General features: G+C 31.1%; 2 protein-coding genes across 3 annotated transcripts in view; both read right to left on the bottom strand.

The window, feature by feature from the left end:
* Positions 1-19850, bottom strand: part of LOC126748370 (3-hydroxy-3-methylglutaryl-coenzyme A reductase) — a 40959-nt gene extending 21109 nt beyond the window's left edge. Inside the window, exon 1 of one of the 2 annotated variants that reach the window (XM_050457552.1) lies at positions 19748-19850. The gene's annotated coding sequence lies outside the window, so the exon portion shown is untranslated. Of the gene's footprint in view, positions 1-13402; positions 13564-19747 lie in introns of those variants that run through there. The other variant, XM_050457553.1, reaches the window with a different exon arrangement.
* LOC126748174 (uncharacterized) lies at positions 15595-24044 on the bottom strand. The gene is made up of 4 exons (XM_050457213.1): positions 23975-24044; positions 22750-22889; positions 19744-19850; positions 15595-15674 (listed from the first exon to the last, which is right to left on the bottom strand). The coding sequence occupies exons 1-4, from the start codon at positions 23981-23983 to the stop codon at positions 15595-15597; spliced, it is 336 nt and encodes a 111-aa protein (XP_050313170.1). The 5' UTR covers positions 23984-24044.
* Positions 24045-24077: the final 33 nt, after the last annotated feature.

Here is a 24077-nt window from a genome sequence, read left to right as displayed (position 1 = left end):
TTGCCTATATTTCATAAATGCAATAAAAAATATAGCATTCCATTTAAAAAAACGACCGATGACGTCATATCTTTTTTTTTGTTCCACCTTGTATACAAAAATTTATGTGAAATAATGCGAAACTTAAAATAAAAATCGACGGGTCGGAGCGTTTTTATCGAATTTATGCGGACCTTTAGGCGGTCACTGTATATTGGATTTATTAGCATGTGGTTGTCAGTTGTACTCGTACCATCTGTGGATTTGTTCTGTGAAACCCATGAATACCGAAAGGCGAATACTTCCGCCGAAACGAACAATCGTTCACACTTCCTTGGGTGTTATGAAAGCTAAATAGGCCCGAATGTGTTTACGAAACCATAAAGTGGCTTGTCTGTATATTGATCTTAATTTTTAACATTGCCTGTTAATATAAATTGGGGCGCACTTGATAGGCAAGAGATACAATAATTTCACGTGGTTTATTTTAATTTGGAAACTGAAGATTACTATGCGCGTGCTATTGATTACGGTTTATTACTGTTAAAAAAGATTTTCCGGCAACTTACTGCAAGTAGGTCTCAAAATGGATGGAATTTCGTTATTTTTATTACGGACATGTATTGTAACAATATTGTAAACACGGAGAAATCAGCTGATTCTTCGTCATTCTGGAATGACACCGCACGACGTCTCGAAGGTTAGCGAGAACCTTGAGGAACAGCGTTCTACCGAGTATATAAAAAGCCGCATTGTCGATATTTGTCAGTTCAGTGAAGTAAAGTTTGGCATATTGGCGCGAAATTTAAATAGTTGTAAATAAATACAGTAAACATAAATATTTCTAGTAGTCGTGAGTGAATTCATAATAAAGTGTGTAAATAAATTAGTTGACTATTTTTTATTGTTTTAATTCACACCTAATGAACAGGAAAAATCCTACAGTATTATCGCATTTTTGGATTCTACATTGACCTCAAAGAAATTTAATAAGTTTATAACAGAATATTCTGAATTTATCTAGATTGGTCATAAAAATGATCAATTATTAATTTGCATGTTACAAGATATCTGTTTAATTCTGATAAACTGCCATCAAATTGCGGCACACAATTTAGGTATTCAGGTTTAAATTGTAATAAAATATCTTAATCTAAGTTGTGAATTCTCGTCACTAGAAATTAACACTTACAGTTTTTGAGAAGCGGAACCAGAGCAAGTAGAAGGTTCGATTAATAAATTGCTTAATGAATCACTTAATTCGTTAATATCAAACATATAAAAAGCAGTAGTTGCATTGATTTACATGAGAATTCTAAATTCCATTATATAAGAAGGAAAGACTTCAGGTGGCGATTTCGTCCAACTAACTCCAACGTTTGAAAATTCAATTTTTTAAAAATGGGCGGCACTTTTTGAAAATATCAAGATAATGATATTTTTCTCACTGGGATACCTGCAAGATATAAAATAATTTGTCTCTTATTGGCAACTGAATATCTTGATTTGTAGTGGCTAAAATGGTATAATTATTGATTTCTAGGATACTCCAAGGGCTCTTCAAGCAAATATTGAAAAAATTATTGAAATTCATACAGTAAAAATCAAAACATTAACATTTTTCTCACTGAAGTGCCTGGAAGAAATAAAATAATTTGTCTCTTACTGGCAACTGCATATCTTGATTTCTAGTGGCTAAAATGGTGTAATTATTGATTTCTAGGATACTCCAAGGGCTCTTCAAGCAAATACTGAAAAAATTATTGAAATCCATACAGTAAAAATCAAGATATTAACATTTTTCTCACTGAACTGCCTGGAAGAAATAAAATAATTTGGCTCTTATTGGCAAGTGAATATCTTGAGTTCTAGTGGATATAATTTTGTAATTATTGATTTCTAGGATACCTAAAGGCTTTTTAAGTATTTTCTGAAAAAATTATTAAAATCCATTGACTAAAAATCAAGATATTGACATTTTTCTCACTGGAGTGCCTGGAAGAGAAAAAATAATTTGTCTCTTATTGGCAAGTGAATATCTTGAGTTCTAGTGGTTAAAATTTTGTAATTATTGATTTCTAGGATACTCCAAGGGCTCTTCAAGCAAATACTGAAAAAATTATTGAAATCCATACAGTAAAAATCAAGATATTAACATTTTTCTCACTGAAGTGCCTGGAAGAAATAAAATAATTTAGCTCTTATTGGCAACTGAATATCTTGATTCCTAGTGACTAAAATGCTGTAATTATTGATTTCTGGAAGTCGGCTCTTTTAGCAAGATGTGCTAAAGAAATGGCTCTTTTAGTACACCTTGAAAAAATTACTAAAATCCATACACTAAAAATCAGGATAATATTTTTTTCACTGGAACACCTGGAAGCAATAAAATAATTTGTCTCTCATTGGCAAGTAAATATATTGATTTTTAGTGGGTGAAATGTTGTAATTATTGATTTCTAGGGTACTCCAAGGGCTCTTTGAGCAACTGGTAAAAAAATTATTGAAATCCAGACATTTAAAAATCAAGATATTGACACTTTCCTCACTGGAGTGCCTGGAAGAAATAAAATAATTTGCCTTTTATTAGCAAGTAAATATCTTCATTTTTAGTGGCTAAAATGTTGTAATTATTAATTTCTAGAATAGTCAAATGGCTCTTTTAGCACATTTTAAAAAAATTACTAAAATCCATACACTATTGAATTTTTTCTCACTGAAGTGCCTGGAAGAAATAAAATAATTTGTCTCTTATTGGTAATTGAATATCTTAATTTCAAGTGACTAAAATGTTATAGATTGTTGATTTCTGGGATACTTTAAAGCCTCTAAAAGGAATTTTAATTAATGAATGCAACAAATCTGGTATTGCATAGGGTAAAAATTATTTATATAACTATTTGTTTTTTTAATTTCTGTGGCAATCAGTAAATATTCATAAATATTTAAAAAAAAAACATGTGCCTAGTCTGCAATTTTATATTCGTGATTCCGATTTTCTCAGCACGTTTGTAGTACACGACAAGTCAATGTCTATTAAGGAAGCGAATAAATCCAATATCGTTCTGGGTGGTCAAAACCCAAACGCGAAATCTCCTAAACCGCATGATTTATGATTTAAACGAATATTTATCCAGTCCAAAGAAGTAAAACAAACACCTCCAATATTAGCGGAATTTCAGGCTTATTTTCAAATTTGACGGATTGTTTAAACACAACCCGCAATTGCCATTTTAATGATCCGCAATGTGTATTTAAAGCCGTCAAATTAATTATTTTTCCAATTTAAGCCGTGTTTCACCCGGAGATGGTTTATGAGCTGGCTTTATTAGGTTTTCCCGAAATCCACCAAAAATTTTAACTTTCCGGGAATCACCAGGAATAATATCTTCCCGTTATTTTTAATATAAACATAATGAGTCGTCTTGAAATCGTCAATTTGGTAAGTCTCAATTTATTCATCTCTGTTTCCGATTTGGTTACTTCAAACTTGGTTACTTTATGCTGATTAGTTCCAGCAATTATGAATAATTTATGGAAAGTTGTGATAAAAAAGATAACCGAACTGTTTATTATAGAGCCAACTGGGCAAGTTGTAAGTTCTGTAGAGGATTTTGATATGCAGTTGAAATTTTGGAAAACCAGCTTGAAGAAAAGGAAAAAGAACTTCAAGAAGCTAAATCAGAATAGGAAGAAGATATTGAAAAAGTTATTCGATACAACTAACCAAGTCCATTTAAGAAATATTATGTCAGGTTGCAGTCTGAAGTAACCAAATCAGAAACATAATGATTGTCATTAAAACTTATGTGAGATATCAGGACTTGATTGCGAAAAGCAAAATAGTATTAAGAGAGTTTTTAGGTCAGCCCTAAATGTATTTAAAATGACTTTTAAGAAAAACGATTATGATCAATTTTTAATTAATTAAAGTTCGTGGATGAAATCAACAACGATAATGGCTTTAATTGACAACATTAAATTTAATCAAATAAAATAGCATTTGTTAGGATGCCTTGGCGGTGTTGCCAAACCCAAAGCTTTAACGCGTTTTTTAAAGATAAACCGCGGCAACGTTAAGTACAGTTACTTAAAAATTCGTATTTGTACTAAATTTAAATCATAGATGACGACGAACTATTGTACCTATGGCCACTAGGTCCTTAAGGTGTTATGTCTTTAGTGTTGTGTCTGGTCAATTACCCGAGATTTTACGTTTATGTACTTAGTGGAGCATTAATATTGATTTTTTGAAGTAGCTCTAGAGCTCCAGATTTCGCATGTAGAATATTGTAAAAAGTCATAAGATTCTCTTATGGCGGGTAGTAATGGGGCTCATATTTAGCATATTAAGTATTTTTCCAAATATGTTAGGATATAAACCATTAGTATATAAATTGAATATCCAAAATACTCAATTTATATACTATTTGTGTTCAACTACTTGAATGCATCAATATGTATCCCATAGAAAGGAGACCATACACAGGAACCATACTGCAGATGAAAATGGACCAGGGATCAATATGCCGAAGTTTACTTCACTGAACTGACAACAATCGGCGATGCGGCTCTTTATATACTCGGCAGAACGCTGTTTCGGAAGATTCTCGCTAATCTTCGAGACGTCGTGCGGTGTCATTGCAGAACGACGGAGAATCAGCTGCTTTCACCGTTTTTACAATATTCTTACAATACATAGGGTGTCCTATTAAAAGTAACGCATTAGCGGTAAATATTATGCAATTTAATAAGTCTCCAGTACACCTACCAAAAAAATTATATGAAAACTGTATAGGGTTGTATCGAGAGTGACACTCAAATCTTTAAAAAGAGAAGTGTCTTCGAGGGATCATGTAGTCGAAATCAATAGTATTTTTAGGATGAGAAAAAGTTATAATTTTACATTTAGCTGGATTAAATTCCATATCGTTTCCTTCACACCAAGCTAAAAACTTGGTATTTAGATCATATTGTAATTTGTCACAATCATCAGGGGCTTTTATTATACAGGTCAATTTTAGTTCATCGGTAAACAACAAAAATAGTAAAGCATTCATCTAAATCATTAGTAAAAATATTAAAAGAAGTGGCCTAAAATCAGAGTCTCCAGATGGAACCTGAAGAGTATTAGAACCAATTTTACCAATCAGTCTACGCTTAGACAAGACAACCATTAATACCAATCATTTTTAGTTTATGCGACTAAATATTGTGTGGTAGGTACCCTGTCGAACGCCTTGGATAAATCAGTGTATACTAAATCCACTTGGCATCAAACAAGAAGTCCACCTGAGCAAGAAGGTTTAACTCCGTAGATTTGCTTGGTCTAAAGCCAAACTGCTGATTGATTAGTAGGGGTTCAAGAAGGGGGATACCACATATTAAGACTGCACTGATGGGACGATACTTGGTAGAAAATGTTTTGTCGCTTGACTCATGGATAGGTGTTAGAAAACTCTCTTTACAGTACACTAGTTGAATAAAGTAGGTTCATCGTTTAATCCAGGATCCTTGTTAATATCCAAGAATGAGAGTTTATATTTGAGATTTTATGGTTAAGGTGAGGAATATGGGTATCGGATGAAATAATCAGCAACCATGTTAACAATCTCTTCTCCAGCACAACATGTCTTGTCTAAATATTTAAGTTCCTTTGAAATGCAGCTATTTTCATTGTTAACAAATCATCAAAATTTCTTTATGGTAGAGCCAACAGCTGTTTCAGTGCAGTGAATATATGTATTGTAACTCCTGATAGTCGGTAACTAATCGTCTTTGTTTATATTTTTGTGCATTTTTTTTGGTAGTACAATTTTTATGTTCATGATAATTTCATAAAATTATTTAGCATTGTGAGGTTCAAGAGGTTCTATTCAAGATAATTTGATTGAAATATCGACTACCTCAAAATCTGTTCAACATTTAACGTTGCCAAGTGAAAAACAAGAGTATGTACTACATGGCTCAAAAGCACACAAATATACGGCTAATATTAGAGCTGCTTGGGCTGAATTAAAGATAAGGTATCCAGGTATCCAGTATTTTGGATGTGCTTCAATGGTATAAATTTGCTTATAAAAGATGTGGAGTTCATGAAGACGCTTTGGAATGTAAACAAATTGTAACATTCTTTAAATTAAAGCACGTGTCAAATGCTCAAATGTCAATTTTGTCTCTAAAAATGCGACAAGTTGTGCAAGTTAAGAGATCAGTTTGCTCAAATGTCCGGTTTTCGAGTGTATTAGTAGAAAAATTTGTTATAAAAAATTTAAGGCAGTAGATTGTAATGATTTGAATCGATACTTATAACGCGGCCTATTCATTGGCTTGATCCAAGCTTGATAGCGAAAACTTGACGCAAGAGGAACTTGAAAGAGCTATTGTTCTCTTAGTCGATCTGTTTTCAGAAGGTGGCTAATTCAAGGTAATAGGGGAAATCTAACTATAGAACGAGAAAACCCTAAGTTGATAAACCAAATATTTGGGTTGCAACAAGGGGTGTTACTTCTATATGTAGAGCCTCATCTGTGGAAGAATTGGTGGAACAAATTGCCCATTTAAGGATGTGACTTCAGCACTCAGTGATAAAAACACAAAAAAACCACTCGTTCAGGAAAAATTGCTTATATTATAATATAGCTTGAAGCTACTGAGTTGTCAAGACAAGAAATCTGGACTGAATTTCAGCAGTGAGGATGAAGAAGTCAAATCTGAAGATAACAAGGAGAATGAATTCGGTGATGTAATTTCGTTTTGTTTTTATGCTAAAAATGTTCTTTTTTTTCGTAGCCTCTTTTGCACTAAGATTTTTGACGCGCGTAAATGTGGGACGCGTGTAAAAATCAACCTGAAACTTTTAGACGCATGTAACAATCGGCGTTAAAATTCTGGACGCGTATAAAAATCGTTATAATTGAAAAAGTTTCATTTTCCTTACAATGCAATATGTAATACAGATTGGAATTTCGATCGCCGATTCAACAAAAGCACAGTTGGGAAGACCTATTGCGTGTGATATGAATTGACTGACCGGTCAGATTCTTATAATTGATACGAATCCTACGAATACGACCTCTAACGTTAAGCATATATGATTTGACGGTTTATTAATAGTTTGACGATCTATTTTGAAAGTTAACAAAAATTTCAAAGGTTACTTCTTTAAAATTAAAGGGGTATGATCTTAATGTAAATTAATGATAGAAAATATATGAATATCAAATATTTTAAATTATTAATTAATTTTAAGAATACCCTGATCTACCTCTCTCTTTAGCAAAGGAATCCATGTATTATGAAAATCAACCGAACAAGTAGCTAAGCATTTATCTTCATTTAATGTAATTTTGAAATTGGTTCCTTTGCTAAAATTGAGGAAGCATTTCATATAAAAAAAAAGGGAGGAAAAAATTTTGATGATACTACATAGCTGAAAATTTAAAAGATAAGTATATTTTATTTTTAATTTAATTTAATTTTAACGATAGTAGATATAACTACCGAAACGTTGGTTCAAATTAGGTATTTTTTAAAAAGTAGGTCTTCTTGTTGTTTTTATCGTTTTTTAATTTTAATATTCATCAACAAAGTTAGGTAGGATATTGAAAAGAAGAAACGAGCTCAGAGATTAATAGATTGAACCTCAGCTCCTAGGTATTTAAAAAATCTATTATACCTCAAGCAAATTATTGTATTGAAATCTTATATCTCTAATATATAATATATAATACTTAATATACTTATTGAAAGTATATCGAACGGTATCATTAGAGATTTGAGTTCATATTTCTTTTAAATAAGTGACTAAGTCTATTTTCTTCTTCTTTTCAATTTTTTGAGCGTGTGACATAAAAATTTCTAAATTGATATAATAAGTAACTCATTCTGTCAATACTGCCATTACATTAACAACCTTAGGCGTAAAGGTTTGGTTTTCAGCTTCCCTCCCAATAATAAAAGCCAAGATTCCTGACTTAAAGCGATAATAATAGACGATGTATGTGCATACCAATTCTAATCTGATTTACTCTCAGGGGAGAAAAAACCTTCATGTTTATTAACATTCGTGGCGCCAATGTATATAATTGCCCCATTTCGCATTTGATCCCGCATCGATGTATTTACATTGAAACTTTCACGTACTGGAAGTTGCCAAAAATTAAATCGATTGCAAAAACAACATTATGTTATTACGGCAAGTCATTTACTTTCGGTTTCCTGTAAGTGAAATCAGATGTAGTAGATACAATAAAACTCGTCTAAATTCTTATTAGTTATTGTGCTTTCACTGTTGACGAATTTATTCAGTAAAAACGTAAATATTTAGTCTCGACTAGTATTAAAATCATTAAATTCATCATCGCATCCAAGAATAAAATGAATACGGCAAGGGTTTCTTTCAGTTGTTCCATTATGTACTGCTATTCTTACGCGGTGTTTACCATAAATCATACATAGGCTTAAATAAGTAAATACTCAAGCAAAGAATTTTTATATACCTCTTAAAGTTTCACTGTTCTTTTTATGTAAATAAAGACACCGGTCATATGAGGTCGTTTTTAATATATGTTAGTCAGTTTATGTTTTTTTGTTATGTGGCAACAGTGTTGGCGCAGTCTATTCCGAGACTTGTCGAATTGGCCCGATCCCACTGGACATGTCAGGATAAATAGATGGGAATATTGATGTTATGAATTCTATCTCACATCTGCGCATCTGAGTTTTTCACTATGCCTTTTCTCTCTCTTGAATTGATAATTTGCAATTCAAACTAGAATTCTCCTTTAGCGACGATTTATACTAAATAATTTTTCCTAACATTATGACGTATATTGCATATATTATCTTATAACGAATATTTTCTGCATTATGCTATAACTGTTTCAAGGATACTCGAAACTTCCTCCTTTCTTATTAAATTCTTAATAACGAATTAGGTAAATCTCGCACGTAAAATGGTTGCTATTTTTATCCATGAAAAAAATGATCGCTGGAAATCCCATGTTGTGCAAATGAATAAAAATGACATCCCGGGCGCAAATACGATTTACGAAATAAAATCTGAAATTTATATTTTAGTTGACATGGGCCCTCTGTGTCTGCTAAATCATTCCTAACCATTAAATCTTAAAATAGGAACTCCAATTATATTTTCTGCTTTTATGATTCGGTTTAGTACACACAGTAACATTGCTGCACAAATAATTATTTAAAAAAAAAGCTAATATGATGCAACTGGATGAGTGCTAAATGCTTGACAATTCATTCATGTGTGAATCCACTACACTCTACTACATCATTATAATAACCAAGATTACAATAATTTTCGACATTTGGTATGCGAGTCAAGGTTCTAACTTTCTCTTTAAAGGCCAATAGCCTTGTATCATCATTTATTAACTCATAATTATTTTATTTTTAGATTAGTATAGCGTTACAAAATTATTCATGCAAATTAGTGTGATCAAAGAATAAGTGATTTTTTATTGGAACAAAAATATATTATTTGTTGTATCCGTACCAGATTTTTCTAGTATAATTAATTACCTTAATTAGGTCAGTTGATTATTAAATAATAATTTAATGTTCTCACTCACACCTGAAAACGATTTTTAAATATTACATGTAAATTACACAAGAAATGGTAATAAATTAATGGAAGGCCCAAAAAAAAAGAAATTTACAAACGAGGACGCACTACGCCCATGAATTGTGTGTCAGATTTTATAATTTATTAAACGCTTTCACGGTTGTGATTTGATACTCAGGAGGGTCAAAAAAATCTTAAGTTGTCAGCAATTTTAACGTTTTTCACTACATCTAAGGACCAAGAACTTAATATTCCTTAGACATAAAATCTACTAAACAATAAATACAGTTTTCTTGTAACCCATTATTTTAATAATTTAATTATAAATATTGTAATTCTGCTTATACGACATTACACATCGCATGAATGATTAATTGAGACAATACCTCATTATTAATAGTGCAATAAAGGTTGCGATGCAACATGCATGTTTATAAGTAAAATTTTCTTTAAATTATGTGGAGGTTTTGGTATCTAACTGTCTCCATTGAGTAACTCTCTTAAGATAATTTCATAGTTATATAATATGATTACATGTGTTAGTATTGATCTGTAATGTGTACAGGGTGTCCCAAATTCGAGGGTGACCATTGGTATCTCGGAAACCGTAAGAGTTACGGGGTCGGTTAAATAGAGGCAAAGTTGAGCAATATGGAGCTTAATAAAATAACGTTTAAAAAATTTAAGATTCCGGATACTTCCGGAAATTGTCAAAACCGTTTTTACCTTCTACCGACTTTATTTATAGAGATATCGGAAAACTAAAAACAGTTTTTCATTGCCACTTTTTATGTGCTACAACATGACGCAAAAAAAAAATAATCCGACGTTTCGTTTTTTTTCGATCATCATTAATTTTTTTTTTCTTATGGACGCTATATTGGATTTTTTTCATTTTTAAAAAGTATTTTTAATTGCCTTTAAAATGAGGTATCGCACTTGCATGTCCGATTACTCCTTCCAATATTTCCCATAAGAACTCAATGGGATTATATCAATTCTGTTTTATATATGAACCAAAGTTATGAAATACCCTGTATTCAATTGATACATTTTCACTGAATTGGTTTAAAAAAAACTATATCAAATACAGAGTATTTTATAGCTTCAGTTTATATAAAATCAATTCATTTAAAAATCCCATTGATATATCTTGCTCTCTTGCATTCATGGGAATCTTACGGGAAGTACTAGAAGGAGTAATCGGACATGCAAGTGCGATACTTTTTTTAAAGGCAATTAAAAATACTTTTTAAAAATGGGAAAATCCAATATGGCTCCCATAAGAAAAAATAAAGTTGATGATGATCGAAAAAAAAAACGAAACGTCGGATTAATTTTTTTTTGCGTCATGTTGTAGCACATAAAAAGTGGCAATGAAAAACTGTTTTTAGTTTTGCGATATCTCCTTAAATAAATTCGGTAGAAGGTAAAAACGATTTTGACAATTTTCTTTTTTTTTGGATAACTCCGGAATTTTAAAATTTTTTAAACGTCATTTTATTAAGTTCCAAATTGCGCAACTTTGGCCTCCATTTAACCGACCCTGTAACTCTTACGGTTTCCGAGATTCCAATGGTCACCCTCGAATTTGGGACACCCTGTAAATATGCTTAATTATTTTATTTCCCTGGTTCCCCTTTAAGAGTTTCCTATGTATCTGCTCCTGAGTGAACGTATGGTAGGAAAAGATTGATTTGCATCAAAAAAAATTAATTGCAAACGTTTTCAGTATCATTAATCTTCATATGTGATATCGGGGTTATTTTATCACATATTTGAGGTATAGTGATCGAGTGTAAAGACTAGCTATGTAAATCCCTTGTCAATTTTTTTAAGTGCCAAAGTTTTCTCCCTTGTGTAAACAAAATCGTATATTCTACAGTTTAATAAATATACCTTCATCATATACGATTGATAAATATACCAATAGTTTTAGTTCAAAAACTGTATTTTTGAATCTAGATAATGAAGAGTTGTCTAGAAACTGAAATTTTTTCAAAACTTAATGACTTATCTTAAAAAACTGAATTCCACTTATTTGCGATAAAAAATGGCACAACTATTGCAATTTTCATAACGATACGCCCTGCTTTCGATAAATACAATAGCGTTTTTTCACGTTTTACTCGAAAACCTTAAGGTTATGTGAAAAAAGTATAGATACAAAAACTATAGATACTTTTATCACCTATAATTTTCTAAAAAAAAACATTTTTTTCTCAGGCAAATGGTTTCTGCAAAAAAAAACGTTTTTCATTCATCCTACCCTTAGCCCCCCACCCACCCCACACAACTTACCAGTAAGAAATTGTTTTCAAAAATCATTGTTTTCCAAAAAAATAAGCGTGAATAACAGCTGGTATCATCATTAATATCTAATATAACACAGTTTGTTTATATAAATTTGATATAATTATTTATATGCATAGTAATAAATATTTAATACAAAAACAGTGCTATTATATTGGATATTATGGAAAAAAAATGGTGATTTTTCAAAAGAATTTCTTACTGGGCAAATGTTTGGGGTGGGTGGGGGGGGGGGTAAGGGTTTTGTTAATGAAAAACAATGTTTTTGCAGAAAATATATATTAAACTTTTAATTTAATGACATTGTTTATTAAAATTTGATATAATTTTATATAAAATATTTAGTACAAACGCAGCAGTATTAGATTGGATAATATGGATGAAAAATAGCCTTTTTTCAAAAGTTTTTTTATTATATATATATATTAATGAATTTTAAACATTTTAATTAATTGCATAATATTTATTATTAAAATATAACTTTAAAATGAAACATTTAATTGAATTTTCCGTAAAATCAGCTGTTTTATGTCATCTGTCCTTAGTACGCGATGTTTTTTGCAAAGGGTAGAAAGAGACAAATGAAGTTCTTTTATTAAGCAGGAATGGAAATGAAGATTTCAGTTGAATTTTTATTGTCAAATATTCGGTAATTCAATTATTTAAAAAAAAATAAATAATATACAAAAAACTGTATAAAATGTTCATAAATAGCATAATAACATTCTTCATTATTTAGTCCAGGCAGTTGAGCTTTCCATTGAAGTTTCACCATCAGGTAAAATACATTATGGTGAATATTTGTCACTTAACAGTAATTTATTTTTTAAAGTTATAAAGTGATTCATTAAGAAGTTTTATTTTTGATAAATTGGGAATCAGACCAATATTCATTGTTAAAAATACATTGTTAAAATTGCATATTCATTGCTTTTAAAGAATATAATTTTTTTTATAAATGTGCTAAAATTAAAACATTGAAATATCAACTCATTTTCTCTCGATAAATTTATTAAAAAATAAGATATAAATGTCATACAAAATGGTATAGTGAAATTCCTTCTAAATTTTCAACATAAATATATTTTTTATGTAAATTCCCTTTACGAGTATTAATTTAACTCTCACATATAATATTATTATTTAAATCAATATTTTTGACAGAAAATGACTTCGGATGCCAAATTGAAGTTCTTTTTTAATTTATAGACACACCTGCATTTTAGATTCAATTCTTTATTATAAAAAATAATTCAAATCATTTTTCAAAAAATTCAGTTGGTAAAATAATGAAAACTGTATAAAATATTATAAAGTGATTTTCCAAATGTAAAAAAAAAATTGTTTCTTGAAATAAAATTTGTCATTTTCTAACACGAGTGAAGACGCGGTCTTTTCTGATAAAGTTTTTTTTGCTAAGGACACAACATTCGATCACAATCACTCAATTCTGAGTAATTTTTGAAAAATCTTATTTGAGTGAATCACAAAAAAAATGAATGAAACTCTAAAACATACCTGACGAAGAAAAAGGCACGAAACAAGTCACAATTAAAAAAAAAAAAAAGTGTCAAGACCTACGCAACTATTATGATTACCGTAGCCTACGTAAGACTTGGCGCGCGGTAACCGCAGAACTCGAAAATAAACTAAACCGAACTGAACGCAACTCTTTCAAGTACGTACGTCTGCTAAAGTCCACCGACAGACACACGGTGCTTTTGGTTTTACGTTTCGATTCTTCACCGTCTTCACTCCACGATGGATGGCAGCATTTTGAATGGATTTCAATGAAGTCCCTCGCCATCGCTTCAGACACGCGCTTCATTTTTCTTCTTGATTTCGAGACTGGACGCGACAACTTCACTTTTGCATTATTTTCGCTTGTTATTCTTCCTCGTCATCTACGCTTATTATGCAATTTGGTAATAACGTACCCATCGGCAACAAGATAAAGAAGATTTACTTCAAGGGCGTAGCACACCAGTATAATTATATCCAAAAGAATTATCCTTTCTACAATTATGTTATGTTTTTAACATTAATGAGGTTCTTATTTAAGGTGAGCGTACCCTGTGTTTTAAGACCTCACTAAATATTCGGGTATTAGCACGGTAATACACCTATATTTCTAATTAAAATAAATAAACAGTTCAATTCTGCATATAGAGAATCAGAAAATAAGACAAATGTTTAGGATTCTCAAAATCAATTGAGTATACATATGCATTTACTAATTAATTTGACGTTATATTTCAAAAAGAAGGAGACTATATAATTTAAGAGCAAGATAACAAATATTACTTTGCAAATGATTCTATATTTTTATTCGCACATTGTTTCCTTTGTAACGCAATTATGTTGGGTATTAACCATTTTTATACAACATTATTTTAATAATTGCATTTTAACACGTTTTAAGATAAGAATTGCCATTATCGTAAGACTCTTCCCCATACCACCATACAATATCGCAACACATATTCGACCAAAGAATAGTAAACCATTAATAGTAACTGCTTATTTAATATTGTTAATATTATTGATAAAATCTGTAATACATTTTCCGGATCTTTGCCTATATCAGATACCTGGAACTTTACATTTTCCTTTGAATTTTAATTAAATTCTTTGGTGGGTGATCAGTGGAAGTAAAGGAAAAGAAAATCAACTTTGTTTTTATCAATACTAAGGCTGCAGAATCAACATATTTTATAGATTACATCTTGAAAACTTTCAACGCAAATATCTCTAAAAACAAAAAAGTTAAAAAAAACTAAATTTGCTACAAATCTTATACAGGTAGGAGGAGAAAGAACTACCTTATTGAAGTCATAGGCAACTCCTTGGGCTTTATTTTCTCAAGCCACGAAATCTTAAATGGCACTACATTATTTATGATAGGTACCTTAAATTAAAGGTCTTTTTAAGTAGTATTTAATAATATAAGATCAAAGAAATTAAACTTAAACAAAAAACTTACTTTTTGAAAAATGCTAGCTTATTAAATAACATGCTAAAAATGCTTTCCATTTAGGGCTATTTCACAACATATTTCTTATATTCTGAAATAATGTTCTTATTATTAAATATTCTTCCAGGCAGTTGGATTAGAAATGCTGATGGGATAGTTGAACATATTCAACTGCCTGGAAAAATTAAAATATTCTTCCTTAGACAATTTAACTGAAGCCTGATGTTCCCTATAAATTAGTTCAATGTTTTTAATTGTCTGGAAGAATATTTCTAGTTTCTTTAAAATCAGAATAAAACACTGACTCTCTCTATGAGCTCATTGAATAATCTCAACTGCCTGGAATAAATAAGAATATTCTTCCAGGCAGTTGAATAAGAGACTCTGATAGGAAGGTTGAACATACATATTCAATTGCCTGGAAGAATATTTATAGCTTTTTTTTTTTAAATCAGAATAATATTCATAACACTGGTTCTCTCTATGAGCTCATTAGATAGTCTCAGTTGCCTGGAATAAATAAGAATATTCTTCCTCATGTAGTTCAACTGAAGCCACTGCCGTTATATTTTTTATATTTGGCCTCTTTTTCTCTATATCTTCATTTCATTTGTATCTTGTGTTTTTTGGTTATACATAGGGTGAGTCATTAAATTGCACGAAAATTTAAGGGGGTATTCATTGGGTCAAAATATTAAAAACACTTCCAATAATATAAACCTATGTAAAACACAAACTAGGAGTAGAAGAGGTCCATGACCGTGGCCTCCGCGATCCCTTGATTTAAACTCATTAGACTTTGTCCTCTGAGGTTACCTAAAACAATTAGTTTATAGTATAAACTTCAATTGAAAATGTTGAAGAATTAAGAAATATTAATGAACGAGTGCGGGAATCAATAAGGTGGAGAACAACATGCCCCTACTTCTTCTTAGGGCGTACCCGCCCTAAGGCGAGTACTAAGAAGAAACCTAATTTTATTGCTTGCTCGGGATACATGAAAATTGAACTTTTCTCGTTCTTCTTAAAAATTGTTTTTTTCTCATGTTTATTGAATTGCAATGAATATGAATGATTGAAAAAATTAAAGACGAAAAAAAAAACGCAAAGTACGTCCAAATGTCTCCCCTATTGGACAGCGAATTGTTGGGAGCCTTTCAGGCATTTGGAAAAGACGCACATTTTGTTTTAATTCGTTGCCTAAGATCATCAAAAGAATCTGGTTGACTTTTCAACACAACAGTTTTCAAGTGACCTCAGAGAAAAAAATCAAAGGGTGTTAGATCCGGTGGTCTTGGCGGCCATTCGATCTGATCTCTTCTTTCAATCCACTGATCTGGAAATTTATCGTTTAAATATTGTCTTACAGGAAACAGAAATTGAGATGACGTTCCAACTTTTTGAAAATGTTTTAGATCTTCGTTTAGGTTTCTATTTCCATTACTATCTAACTGATTCTCAATTTGTTCAACTATAAGAGGATGAATGGTGTCGAACATTTCTAAATATGTTTCACCATTAAGATTATTATCAATAATAGTAATATCACCCAATATTATCGGCCATACATTGTGTCCATACATGCAGGTTTTCCTCACACTAGTATTATGTTTATTAACAGAACTATAAAACATTTGAATTAAATGTGGCATCAATTTCTAACCTTTTTAATTTGCATTGAAAGTTTTTAACTGGACACTCTGTATATTTTAACAAATATTTAGTTTTTAGAAAAATAGTCAAGTTTGATGTAGTAGCCGTCCTTTTTGACAACATAAAAATGAAAATGTGAATACCATGTCCCAAATAAAAAGTCAGGGGATTGTGCAGTAATACCTAAATATTGTGTTATATTTATAAGTACAATATCTTCATCAAATTCTGTAACGAGTGAATGAACAATGGGTTCCACAATTTGATCCCAATATTCGTTTGCTCTTAAAACCTCTTCATTGAACTCAAACCATCCAAGTCCTGGTTATTGTAAACTTTATGAATGATTTACAAGCGAGATGCGTGGCAACGCATCATAGCCTCACACTTACAGTGACTCACTTACTCTCACCTCACTCACACTAATACTAGTAAAATTTCCAACGCTAGCCTTCTTATAAGCATCATATTCAACCATGCATTTTAACTGTGACTTAGCTAGCATCTGAAGGATTACTCTTTCAAGCGCCCCAGAGAATAGTAAACAGTGTCCACCTTTATCACCCTTAACAAAAACTTGGAGCTGTTCGTTCTTTTTTGTTAATTTGGCTTCAAATTATTTCCATGCATAGAACAGTCCAATGGTGATCCAGAAAGGGATTGATTACCCAGGAAGCCATAGAGTTTGGAACATTGGAAGAAAGACCAAGACAGTAGATCTTCCACGCATTAGAAATTCTTGCTGCAGTAGTTCATATACAGATCTTTGAAATTAAGAGACCCTGATGTCCTCTGCAGGACCTGCTGTAGAAGTATCCAAAAGCATGCAGAAGAATTAATTTCTGGATAGAGAGACGACACTACTGGACTGAAATGAGACAATGTGCTCATGAAATTTAGCAGCCATTAAAGAACTAAATAAAAGTAAGTGTTCAATGGACCTTGAAGTTTTAAATCAGACATGTAATGCCAACCGCCTGTGCATACTATTCCTTATTGTTTGAGGAGTGACACGAACATTTTGAAGCTCACTTCTTAGCTTGAAGGCGAATAAACCTATATCATGTATAGGTTCTGTTGCTCTTGTTAGACCAGGATCTTTCTTTCACATCACCAGTCTCTTTAAATCTCTGCCACAACCTTCCTATAGTACTCTTGGTCGAATTTACAGAAAATATTGTCTCTGTTGCATGCAAAATGAAAACAAATTGTACGGAATACATTTGTTAGCAATAAACTATTTATTTAATGTTAAAAAGAATAACTTACTATGATGAATGGGATAAGGTATGTTCTAAACCATTTTGATGCGTGTATATTTGCATAATTATTTAGATATGGAAATCGTAGCAAAATGGAAGCTGATAATTCGCCCAATTTTAAGAAAATATTGCAGTTTGTTATTTCCATTTATTTATCTGCATCATAGATCAATTACACTGACAATTGATCATGTCAAATCAGAACTTTAAAAACTCTTTTTAAACTTATTTTCTTTTATGCTTGTGTGATTATTCATTTTTAGAATTTTATATAAATATTATTTATTTTATATGCTTTGAGCTAGAGAATAAATTAAATAACTTTCCTTGTCTTGAAAATGAGTACGATAGAGTTGGAAACCTAGTCTGCCACTTTTATCCATTTTTCGATCATATAAAATCGCAGTAAAATTATGTTTGTTTCCTATTGCGAGCATAACTAACGTAATTTCATATTTCAAGGCAATTAAGGCTGTAAAAGTCAAAAAAGTTAAAGTATCATTCACGTTATGAAAGTTTGTTTTTCGTCTGTAGTTGAAACAATAATAACATAAAAAGAATAACTTTTCAAGGCAATTCAGGCTATAATCGAAAAATGAAATGCGGCAGAAAAAGCCCATATCAGGTAATGAAGGGTTCAATGGGGTTTTACTTGCATACAATTATTTTAAGAAAATATTACTAGCAATAAAATTTTCACACTTACAAAGTACTGTTTAGCTTTCGAGTATAACTCTCTGAAACCATAAGGAAGTAATAAATACTTCGGCTGGTTTAGGTAGCCTTTCGAACATATTTCACTGTCACACAAAAGCTTTACGGGTTCAGCAGGGCTCTAATGGGCGTATCTAAATGCTATTCAATTTTTATTTTGGAAATCTTTATTGTCGGTTTAAAGTTGATCTAGGGTCTGTGTGGATAATTATTTTAGTGAGGGTTTAATAATAAATTGCATATGGTTTAAACGAACCTAACCGCAGACTTATTGTTCTTTGAAAAACTGTTAAAACCGCATCGTAAAATTCAGTCTATGACATAAGACGGTTTATAAATGTTAAGAATGGGTGCAAAAATGATTAATTTCAGTGCCAAGCAAATAATCAAAATTCTTTCTAGCTGTAAATAAAATGTTGACACAGGTCCATAATTTAATATTTAAATCAGAATTTTTAAGCGTCCACGATTAACCAAAACTAAATTTTGATGTCACCTGAATCCTTTATGAAATTATTAAATTGGTATTCAAGCATTATCGTGCAAACATTTAAGTTTGTGATGTTGCGACAGGAACTTTCTTAATTATACAATGATACTACCGTCTTATATAATCCGAAAATGCGGTTTTAAATTATTCAACGAATTAAAATACACAACTGATTTGGCGAACTAGGAACACACCAGTATATTTGAAAACCTTGATTCTTAATTTTTTAGTTAAATACCATTAGTAGACCTAAGCGTTTCTTCTTTTACTGTACGACAATAATGTTTTGTTTTATGCCTTAACATCAAAGAAAGTGAAATTGATTGTTACACCATCTAACACACCTGTGTAATCACAAATCTAGATCAGAAAAGAAATTACGTGATGTGAAAAATAGAACGAAATAAATAGGACGAAAGACTGTTGCTTTTGCAAGAAGTTTGTATAGGAACATTTTTTGTACCTCAAGAACTTTTTAGGCAATTTTGTCAAACCAGGACCACCAAATTTAAAGTTTCATTAGCAAATATTTTTTATACAATAATATAGAGGAATTCCTGAAGTTGAGTTGAGTTAAGGATTTTGGTAGGTAAATCGATAGATAGAATCTTCTAAAGCAAATCAGAAAACCTAAAGAACATCTATTAATTAATAAAAGATTTCTGTTCAAGCTTTCAAAAACCTTTTACAAGATTAAAAATGCTATTAAACATTATGACCTCCGCAAGGCTATGCTAAGCTATATATTAAGAATATTAATTTTTACTTACTGAGGGAGATTTGTCATGTCTATGGTGAAGAGCTGGACCTCCAAAAGGCATTTGGTGAGAAAGAAGTTGAATCTGGTGACCTCTGATATTCCAAGCAATTAACCTGTTAAAGTTAATTCATTATTATTGTCTCTGTATTTTCATATATATTTTATGTAATAAATAGCACTCAAGCTAGTTAAAATATTGTCCCCATGTGACATTTGTTTATTTAGTATACGCGCAAAGCTAAGAACATAATATATACCATTTAATAGTAAAAGAGAATGTCCTATAATTCGGATAATTATAGAAATATAGGCATATAGTTCATTCAGTTCCTGTATATAACAAAATCTATGCTTGGCCTCCAAACTAAAACCAGTAACCAAGCAAACCAGTCAATTTTCAATTATTATTATAAGAATTTAGGACAAAATCCATTGCAAAATAATCTCATCGACCTTCAGAATTAAGCCGTGAATATAAGAGCCTATACAAATTATTATTTAACAGCAGGCATACAGTAAAACTGTATGAGATCATTGTGACATCGATAACAGTCAGTTACCTGCTTAAGTGTCGTAGCACCATCGATACGATTTTTTTAATGGAAATTATGCAATTACTTATTTTATTTTTAGCTTTAAAATGGTTGGCACTGACCCACTGCAGAGCTGCGTGTTATCGTCGACGCGCCTGCGTATCGCGCAGATTGTCATGCTTACAAATTAATAAAGTGGTTGAACAATGGGAAAAGTTGGAACAAAAATTTTTAAATAAAAAAAAATTATAAGTTGTTTTGTATTGTCTCCTAGACCCCAGGAGGTAACTAAATTTGGGGGGAATTTAATTGAATAAAAAATATATTCCAGTTTTCGAATTCGAAGTTTTAGTGTACAACAGAAAACAAATCCTCTTAATCAGACAATTATTGAAGTATGTACATATAAATCAAATAACACCAATAAGAAGAAACAGGGTTTTTGAACTGAAGAAAATAGAAGAACTTAACTGCCTGGAAGAAATAAATATAAGTAGCCCAACACGGAGTGAATTATAGAAAACTATAGCCTAATGCTAACTATGCTACCAACTAACTATAGCTAACTATGCCTAGAAAAAAAAATATAAAAATTTAATTAATTTTTCCAGGCAGTTGAAAAGAAGAAAGAAATAAGGCACGTCAATTACCTGGAAGAATTAAAAAAATTACTTGACGATACCTGAAGTTAAGCCAAAACCTTTGCTTAATAGATAGACTATTTGTAGTGATTTTATGTTGAACTACAGAAGTGCAACCAAGTCAGTCTTCAATTTTATCAAAATAAATAGACACTGCATTTGTTCAGCAGTCAAATCTTCTTCACCATAGATATGATTAATTTACGAAGAAGAACCACTCTCCAGGACGCATGTCCCGGTACAATACTACACCCCTGTTTTTTCAAAAATCAACTCGAAGCAGAATTTCATGTCACAATTTAGGAACTACATACAATTGACAGATTATTACAAGAGATTCACTGGTACAATAGAAAACTAGTAGTAGTTGGAACATTAAATCCTTAAATAACTAACCATCTAATAATTATATATGAAAGAAGAGATCAACATCAACCCGTAACTGAACATAAGTATTAAGATAAAATACATTGTGTCTTCTTATACGGATGCATTTAAATAAAAACACCAAACAGCAGATTGCTGAAGAGACAGTGCATCAAACCTTGAAAGCAATAACTGCTGACTGATATTTGTAGAATGTTTGATAAACTGGTTCGAACCTGTGAATATGCACTGCATAATGAGGAAGCCATAATAAAGTAGCATTAAATAGGCGTAATTTAATAAAATTGTTCTGCTTGGAGTATTAGAAGAGTTCTGTTCGTCTTATAATGAAGCCTATGGTCCCTAAAGAAGTTTTAATAATCATGTCTATACGAGAAATAAAGGAATGCTTCATCAAAACAGACCCCAGGTCATGAACAGGGTTACAACAGTCTTTTATAGTCTTCATGTTTCTTAACTCATTATTCTTGGTGCGGCCTCGTTCCTTTTGTTTTTTATCTTGCTCCTCAATAAGCTTCTTTAACATTAACTTCTCAGGCCTCAACTTGGCCTGAATTCTAGTTAAAGCCTTTCAGATATCATCATAGACATCTGTCCTGCTATCCGTGTGTACCTTTAATTATTTCCGAGTTTATTATTACCTCATGAAGCTCGGTCCCTTTTAAAGATCTATGGAATAATTTGGCATTGCTTGGAACATTTTCATTGTTTGGGACCAATCATTTCAAGAGAAAACAATCAGTAAGTAGTGTATAAAATTGAAACCAGGATTTACAATGAAATAACCTAAATTGGGACCCTCAATCAATATGAACTACTAAGACTTTATCTGAAGACAAAATGTCTGAACGAAATCACTTTCGAAAGAGTAAATTTAATATTAAGTATAATTTATTACGTAACCAAGTTCAATCTCATTGAGCAAAGAAATTGACATGCTCTTACATTTATGAAGGTTAGGTGTGAGTCTGTTAACTTCAGACCATTTATAAACACTCTTCTCTTGATGATCTTGATCATCATGACGATTCTATACAAAACGAAAATCTTTCGTGTGATCGGCAAACATAGTTTAGTACCAATACTCGTGGAAATGTTATTGATAAAAATCGAAATCAAAAATGGAGCAAGACCACAAGTTTATGAAGTTTTTAGAAAAAAATTTATGGTCAACCTATCGAAGACCTTAACAAAATCTGTGTAGATTACAACAAGTTGATATTTGATGTGCAAAAATGATGTTAAATTAGTGATCTACACTTAAAAAAACTCTATTGATTAAGTAAAATAAGATGGTTAATTTGGTGAAATAGGTTGCTATAAATGCAGGTCTCAAAGGCCCAAAGGAAAAATTAGACAAAAAGAATTTGGATTCTGATCATTTTTTTAAACCTAGGGTGTTCTTGAAATAGGGTAGGTTAAGGATTTTAGAAGATAAGATTGGTTCTTACCAATTAACTCCGTGTCTGGTTAATGCTTCCTTTCTTGTTTTGTTATATGGTTTTCTTCCTCTTTGAGTTCTCTGTCGAATCTTCATTTTTGGTCTCGTTTTGTCTCTCTTATCATGGCTCTTGACCACATACCAGTTCTCCTTGAAATTAAAAGTGCGCATGACAAATAAATTTAAAAAAAATATTTAAAAAATGAAAATCTACATCTACACTACTACAAAATTAGGTTAATATTGTGACTATATTTATTTTAAGGAAAGGGAAAGGCTGTACCTGAACTGGATGCAATAAGGGAACTATTGGGGAATAATCTAACAATTATTTTTTTCTTTCATTAGAATGAATTTATTATTATGGATATATCTTCAATTTTGACGACTTCATGGATTAAACTGTCGGATTCTTAGCTCTTCATCCATTTGGTAAAATTCATATTTTATTAAAAGTACTTGACAATAACTAGAACTATCCCTATTACCGTCGATTGAATATTTGGGATATATATTCAATCATATCCCGAATCTTTAATCAACGTTATTACGTTTTAATTCCCTAGGCAGGTTTCTCTTTACACTTTTGGTTACCCATTGCAGATCCAAGAGAGTAGTTGCAAAACATTCTATCCCTATTACCCATGATAACCTAGTAATGATCCATAAATAAATACCCTTATTACCACAATACTTAATTAATTGTGTCACTTAGAATACCTCAAAATTGTCATAAACTGCAAAAACACCATGAACACTTACTATGTTATAGTAGAAGTGTGTATTCTTGGAGTATACACTTAGTTCAAGAATATTTCTGGGATTTAATTTTTCTTTTTTGAAATTTATTACAGAGACTAACAAGGTTTGAATACAGTTCAAAACACATTAATAGAAAATAAAGCAGTTATGATTACACATAATAAAAAGACAGCAAATTTATATTCAAATAGTTAATAAAAGAAAATTAAAATAAAGATTTTGATGGATTATTTCGGATGATTGAAACGACATAAAGTATTTTTTGCTATAATACTACGACAAAACCATGAACAAAAATTAGACATAAAAAGTAAACAATACCGAAAAACAAAACGAACATTTCTGGAATAAAACAATAAATTAATCTGATGATTTTGTACACTAATTGTTTGCTGTTCAAAGTGAAAAGATGAGCAGACAAGGAAAACTGACATATTCGTTTATCTATCGTATTTTCGTTAAACTTTGCCCACCTTGACCATAAATAATATTTATAAAACAATTATCACTATAATATCGAGTCGACCAGGTCAAGAGTACCAGTTTAATAAACAAAAGTTGTAGGAATAGCTAAGA

Source organism: Anthonomus grandis, chromosome 22 (genome assembly GCF_022605725.1).
Source record: "Anthonomus grandis grandis chromosome 22, icAntGran1.3, whole genome shotgun sequence".
Lineage (NCBI taxonomy): Eukaryota > Metazoa > Arthropoda > Insecta > Coleoptera > Curculionidae > Anthonomus > Anthonomus grandis.
This window is presented reverse-complemented; position numbering and strand designations above follow the sequence as displayed.

Bases quoted from the DNA above. Each gene is read 5' to 3' on its own strand.
- LOC126748174 (XM_050457213.1), bottom strand. The intron at 19,851-22,749 runs GTAAGAACCAAT...TAACTTTAACAG, and splicing joins ACCAGACACGGAGTTAATTG to GTTAATTGCTTGGAATATCA. The intron at 15,675-19,743 runs GTAAAAATTAAT...TAATTGTTTTAG, and splicing joins TGACAAATCTCCCTCAGTAA to GTAACCTCAGAGGACAAAGT.